We start from the raw sequence: 6,596 nt of genomic DNA on the forward strand, positions 1-6,596 counted from the left end.
TTTAATGATTCAATAGATGCCTTCAAACATATCGATACAAAGAAGTTTAATAATAATAATAATAATAAGTGTATATGGGTGGATGGCCTCAACTTTTGACACGTGTATCTCAATTTTTTTTACAAAAAATTAAAATGGACGGCCTCGGTTGGTAAACGGGAGGTCCATCCCAACATAATTCTTGGATTTCTGTGTTAAGAGGCATGCTATAGGAGATGTGGCATTAACAAAAAAAAAAAAAAAAAGAAGTTATTTCGTACATTCCTTCCGGCGCATTAAACTCTATTATCAATAATTTCTGGGGGCAAGCTCGTTGCTGCCCCCACCCACATTGGTAAGTAGCAGTGATTGCTCGCCATAAAGTGGCAGAGAACGAGTGGGAGAAGAACCCTGGTTCCCACTCGCACGCCTTAGCAAAAAAAAAAGGAAAAAAGAAAAAAGAAAAAAAAGAAAAAGAACCACGGTTCCTCCCCTATAAAAGACCGCCTACGGGCTTTCCTCTGTTCACATCCCCGCCCGGCTAGCTACGTTTCCTTTTCTCCAAGATCCACATTTCTACGAAGGAATCCAATCCCCGGATTAGGTGCGCCTCTTCCTTCTTTCTCTGCTCCTCCTCTTAAAGTTTCAAATGAACCGACCCCTGTTTTACTTACTGAGGAAAAGCAGGGGGCTAAGATTAAGAGAGAGTGAGAGAGAGGAGGCAGCGGAAAAAAGGCAGGCAGTTAGGAGGCCAGAGAGGGGGGAAGGAAGAGGTTTCTCTCTGAATCTCTCCCCTTTACTCTCATCCCTCCGCCTGCCTGCCTGCCTGCCTGCCTGCCACATTTCAGCACGAAGGCTCTCAGTTCTTTTCGCTTCTCGTCTGGGTCTGGGGGCGCGCATTTAGGTCGAATCGGCTGGGCCCTGGAGAGAGAGAGAGAGAGAGAGAGAGAGAGAGAGAGAGAGAGAGAGAGAGAGAGTGGTTTGCTGGCCGAGGAGTTCAAACGGACCGTCCGTCGTACTCTTTTATGTCTCACCAACTTTCTATTCTGTTCACGCTTCTTTCATTTTGCATTCCGCTACTCTATTTCCCATCGCCACTTGTCGCTTGCTTCCTCTTTCCTGAAAACGGGTGAATCGAAAAACGAAGAGCGCTCTCTGGGATCCCCACTGCCCCTTCCCGTTCTCCTATCTATCGGTTCCAGAGCGAGCCACGAACGCGCCCTCGATCCCTTGCTTGCTTCCCTTTCCCCCGTGCGACATTAAACCGGTGGTGGCGGTACTAGTAATACCACCATCTGCTACTTTATTTTCTTTGATTTTTCTTTCTATTTTTTATTTTCACTCCATCACTCCTTAGAGGTAGTTTTTTATTTCCCCTCTTCTTCCTGGGTAGCTCTGGCCTGAAAGAGATCCGCAGCGTTGCGAACGGGAATTCCAGTTTTTTTTTTTAAATAAAAAATATAAAGGAAAAAAAATTCTGTTAACAACGCTTAGATATCGTTTTCGCGGCTCTGATTTGCCGTGTTGCTCTCTGGATCGTAGATCGGTGCGGATCTCGGCCTTCGCTCCGCCGGTCTCGCTCCTGCTGCTGGTGTTGTCGGAGAGGAGACGAGAAGGGGGGAAGGGATCTCAGCGTCGGCCAGGCGATAAAGCAAGGACCACGAAAAGATGCTGCCGCAGAAGCAAGCGGAGGAGGCCATCGTTGCCAGCTTCAACGAGACGGAGCAGGACGGTAACGGCAAGGAGGAGGGAGAGGAGAGGGCGGAGGAGCCGCAGCCTATGTTCAGCATGAAGAGCCTCCTCTGGCACGGCGGTTCCGTCTGGGACGCCTGGTTCAGCTGCGCCTCCAATCAAGTATATGCGTCTTCCACCATTTCTCTTTTTGTTTCCTTCACTCTCTCTCTGTTTTTTTTTCCCCTGCTTGACCTTTTGGCTTTCCCCTCTCGTAGTCAGATTGAATCGTTTTTAATTCTAATAATTTTGCGATCGAATCCCTTTCCCTATTTTTTGAGAAACAGAGTAGGGGCTAAAGTTCGTATTTGTATGAAATCTGATGGTTTCGTCCGGGTTTCCCGCATGCGCGCGCAGGTGGCCCAAGTTCTGCTGACGCTGCCATACTCGTTCTCGCAGCTGGGGATGCTGTCCGGCCTGCTGCTGCAGCTGTTCTACGGTTTCATGGGCAGCTGGACGGCCTACCTTATCAGTGTCCTCTACGTCGAGTACCGAACCCGCAAGGAGAAGGAGAACGTCAGCTTCAAGAATCACGTCATCCAGGTCCGTTTCTTCCTCTTCCTCCTCCGTCCCGCTCCCGGCCCAGGATCCTCTGGATTCTGGAATTTTAGGGGCCCTGCTAGATGTAACAAATTCGAGCACCATAATGACGGAATTATCCTTGTCTGTCTACCTTTTTCCGCTTTGTGGGAGCAGTGGTTCGAGGTGCTGGATGGGCTGCTTGGGCCTTACTGGAAAGCCGTCGGTCTGGCCTTCAACTGTACCTTCCTTCTTTTCGGCTCCGTTATCCAGCTGATTGCTTGTGCCAGGTATGGTTGTTCTTCTCCTATTTTCCAATCCAATCCGGCTCCCGGAATAAGTTCAAAACCTCAAATAGCCGAGCTACCTGGGAGCTGTACTTGTTGGCTGGAACTGATCAAAATTTTTGGATGATCAACTGTGGTGGTGGTACAGCAACATATACTACATCAACGACCGGCTGGACAAGAGGACGTGGACGTACATATTCGGCGCCTGCTGCGCGACCACCGTGTTCATCCCTTCCTTCCACAACTACCGGATGTGGTCCTTCCTGGGCCTGGCCATGACCACCTACACCGCCTGGTACCTCACCGTCGCCGCTCTCGTCAACGGCCAGGTACCCCATCCCCATCCTTTCATCCTTGTAATGAATGATTACGCGGCCGTTCGGTTCGGCTCGCTTTCTTACATTTCTTTGGGGGCCCATCGCACCTTTGCCCCCATCTCTCTATCTCGGGAGTTAATTTCTTGGAAGGAGAAGGAATGATGAAAACCAGCAGGGCAGGTGGTGGTATAATTATTTTAACCGGTGGCTATTTTTTATGCTGTTTTGCGTGCCAGGTTGAAGGCGCGACGCACTCGGCTCCCACAAAGCTGGTCCTCTACTTCACCGGCGCCACCAACATACTCTACACTTTCGGCGGCCATGCCGTCACCGTGTAAGCTGCTATTACTCGCACCAGTAGACCCGTAGCCCGCCCGCTCCCCCCGCCCTTTCAGCAGCGTAGCAATAAGTGCTTTGTTTTTTTTTTTTTTGAAGTTATAATTTCTCCCTACCTTCTCTTTCCACCTTTTTACCCAATTCTCAAGAAGCCGCCGCCTGCTGGGGATCTGTTGCCTTTCTTTTCGGCCGCCCCTTCTATCGGCAGCTTTTGCTGGCTGGTGGGCCGGACACCACCGGATCTGGAGATCATTTCCCATCTTTCCGGTCCCCACATCGTTCTCTCTTTACATTACTTAAGCATGGCCATTCCTTTTAAGACTTCTTTCTTTACATTTAGACCAGCTAATTAATCAACACCATTTGAGAGTTACTAGGATTTGTAGTGGAACCAGAACTTCTGGAGTTCAGTGGCAACAAGCTGTGGAAATCAGTGGTAACCAGATCAACCCGTTGGCATGCTGCAGGGAATCTTTTCTCGCTCAAATTTATTATTTAAAAGAATCTTTTAGAGGCGAGGAAGGGAAAGGAGTATGAATGATGGAAGGCATAAGGATTGAAGTTCGCTATATTTCTAGGTGAAGTATGGGATCGTGATTGGGAAGCGCCGTTAGCTTAGCAATGATTTGCTATTATCATCATTAGTTTATTTAGAATACATATTCCAATGTCCAGCTAATTCCCGTGCTTTCGTCATGACCATAAAAGTTAAACAGGAAGATTAGAAAAAGCTTCGGGCTTCAGTGGTTTGAGTGTTTCTGCCGCGTTTTTGGTTTTGTATTATCCTTATTCCTCTTTTATTTATATATTTAATTATTTAATCAAATTAATGTGCTGGAATATTTTGACAAGAAGCTTCCACGGCCATGGTCTCGGAGTGATGCGCACAGTAGGATGAAACTGATAGTTAATATTCTTAAATTTTTTTCAAAAAAAAGAGACAAAAAGAAAGAAGATGAGTATTCTGAACCATGCGCAGCTAGCGGCTGTTTTGTGTGATAGTCCTATCTTCTATGCATATGTATGGGCACATTTGCAGTCGGACCATATATAGCAATTTGGCATTGTGATCGATGGAGAGTCCATTCTATGGTCCTCACATTTGTGCCATGAATATTGCTTGCAGGGAGATCATGCATGCGATGTGGAAGCCCCAGAAGTTCAAGTACATTTACCTGGTGGCGACGCTGTACGTGTTCACGCTGACGCTCCCGTCGGCCGCGGCCATGTACTGGGCATTCGGGGACCAGCTGCTGACCCACGCCAACGCCTTCTCGCTTCTTCCCAAGTCGAGGTTCAGGGACGCGGCGGTGATCCTGATGCTGATCCACCAGTTCATCACGTTCGGATTTGCTTGCACGCCCCTCTACTTCGTGTGGGAGAAGGTGATCGGCATGCATGGCACGAAGAGCATCTGCCTGCGCGCGCTGGCCCGTCTCCCCGTGGTTATCCCCATCTGGTTCCTGGCCATCATCTTCCCCTTCTTCGGGCCCATCAATTCCACCGTCGGGGCCCTCCTCGTTAGCTTCACCGTCTACATCATCCCCTCCCTCGCCCACATGCTCACCTATCGCAAGGCCTCCGCCAGGCAGGTACGGACTGCTGCCATCGTCCCCTTCTATATTATCCCGAGCTATCTCTGCACATACCTCCTTCAGATTTATGTTTCTTCTTCTTCTTCTTCTTCTACCTTGCCGGTAAATGTTTGTCGACTGTGGTTAGCTGGCACTTGGAATGCTAGAGTAGAGCACCGTCTCCGCCCCTGCATTTGGTCCGATACCCCTCTCCTTCCAACTACTACCCGTCCTGACTGTGCTGTCTGACATGATCTCTCTTTTGAGCTACTTCTTTCCTGCCATATGCAGCTCAATTGCTTGAAAACGATATTCCATGCCATCCTCTCTGATGTGCATGCCGAGAGTTCGCCATCTTGGACGACGATCATTCGAGAAGCTTTAACCCTAAGCTCATAATATTACGAGCTCTTCTACTGTTTGGATTACGGAAATGCTGATGATCGATGCATGCTTAATTCTTGCGCATGGGTTTATATAACTTCTAGAACTGGGGTAGTTTATTACGTAATCTCTCATTTTCCATTCCCATCGATGGTTTTACCTGTCTGCGCCCATTTCTCTTCAAACTTGCTAGCGGTCGCAGGCTGATCATTTTTAGTCCTGGTTTTGTTTCTTGACCACCCGACCGCAGGAGTTGTGCGAGGAGAACTTTCTTTCCCGCAGGTTCTCATGAGTTTTCTTTCTCAAATCCCCCCAGCACCTCAATTATATTAGGCGGGAAGATAGTTTCGTGATTCCAGATTTCTCGACAGCCCCCATGCTTGGCGGGGGCGATTGCGTAATTTGGTGGTACGAAGATCGTACAGATGAAAAAAAATCGAATTCACGAAACAGCAGGATGATTGAATCCTTTTATCCCCTTTTGAGTGGGATGGATGGATAGATACAGGACAGCATTCCGTTTTCTCTTCTTCTTCTTCTTCTTCTTCTTCTTCTTCTTCTTGCGTTCCCAGGCTATCGTATATTGCTCTCCTGTTGATTGCTTCTTGATTGTGAACTAAAATTGCCGAGTGCGATTATGGATGGGGTGCTGTCGTCTTTTGATTGCAGAACGCCGCGGAGAAGCCGCCCTTCTTCCTACCGAGCTGGACCGCCATGTACGTGGTGAACGCCTTCGTGGTGGTGTGGGTGCTGGTGGTGGGCTTTGGGCTCGGCGGCTGGGCCAGCATGGCTAATTTCATCGAGCAGGTGGACACCTTTGGGCTCTTCGCCAAGTGCTACCAGTGCCCCAAGGCCCCTGTCGCTGCGCCCGCGCCGCAGAAGCCAGCGAAGCAGCACTGAGCGGCGGCCAAACAAGACCCATATAAACCTCCCCTTCAACTTCCTTACTTCTACCAAAAAGTTCTCTGATTACTCTTTTTGGGCTTTTGTCACCTGTAATATACAAAAGAAGGGGGAAGCAACAGAAGTCTGGGTGATCCTTTCTTCAGTTCTTCGTTATATGGTTTCTTCTTCGTCTTCTTGTTTTTTTTTTTTTTTTGCTCCTTTTTATTGGATGATATAACTTCAAGTTTGATGGTATCGTGATGCTTCCTGTTGCTATCAAAGCATAGGTATATTAATATTATTTTGGATCTAGTTTTCTGACATCTGTCTTTATATATGTTATAATCTGTGAAGTGGCAGAAATGATTTCTAGAAGGACAGAGAGGTGTGCAAATGAGACGCAAAGTTTAAGGTGGAAATACTAGATATAGTTTACCGTGGAACACGCAAGACCCCCTTGTGAATGGCTTCTCTAGGGAGTTTCTCGCTTCCCTCTTCACGTGACCCGCGCGTTGCCGGGTTGTGCTGTTGCCTTGCCCCTTTTGCTTTTAGGCGCTGCGTTAATCCAACTATCACATGCA

The 6,596-nt window shown here is 48.2% G+C and overlaps 1 protein-coding gene across 3 annotated transcripts; it reads left to right on the forward strand.

Annotated features, from left to right (window-relative positions):
- Positions 1–445: 445 nt before the first annotated feature.
- Positions 446–6,336, forward strand: LOC120109360 (auxin transporter-like protein 2). 3 transcript variants are annotated; one of them, XM_039123116.1, is made up of 8 exons: positions 446–583; positions 1,522–1,833; positions 2,068–2,253; positions 2,407–2,519; positions 2,665–2,848; positions 3,073–3,170; positions 4,299–4,764; positions 5,800–6,336. In XM_039123116.1, the coding sequence occupies exons 2-8, from the start codon at positions 1,648–1,650 to the stop codon at positions 6,028–6,030; spliced, it is 1,464 nt and encodes a 487-aa protein (XP_038979044.1). In that variant the 5' UTR covers positions 446–583; positions 1,522–1,647; the 3' UTR covers positions 6,031–6,336. The 3 variants fall into 3 exon arrangements, with proteins under 3 accessions (XP_038979044.1, XP_038979045.1, XP_038979046.1); XM_039123117.1 differs by lacking the exon at positions 446–583 and adding an exon at positions 655–1,261; XM_039123118.1 differs by lacking the exon at positions 446–583 and adding an exon at positions 655–1,255.
- Positions 6,337–6,596: the final 260 nt, after the last annotated feature.

This window comes from Phoenix dactylifera, unplaced genomic scaffold (genome assembly GCF_009389715.1).
Source record: "Phoenix dactylifera cultivar Barhee BC4 unplaced genomic scaffold, palm_55x_up_171113_PBpolish2nd_filt_p 002078F, whole genome shotgun sequence".
Classification (NCBI taxonomy): Eukaryota; Viridiplantae; Streptophyta; class Magnoliopsida; order Arecales; family Arecaceae; genus Phoenix; species Phoenix dactylifera.

Bases quoted from the DNA above. Each gene is read 5' to 3' on its own strand.
- LOC120109360 (XM_039123116.1), top strand. From the start codon at position 1,648: ATGCTGCCGCAGAAGCAAGCGGAGGAGGCCATCGTTGCCAGCTTCAAC. The intron at 2,849-3,072 runs GTACCCCATCCC...TTTGCGTGCCAG, and splicing joins CCGCTCTCGTCAACGGCCAG to GTTGAAGGCGCGACGCACTC. The intron at 3,171-4,298 runs GTAAGCTGCTAT...TATTGCTTGCAG, and splicing joins GGCGGCCATGCCGTCACCGT to GGAGATCATGCATGCGATGT.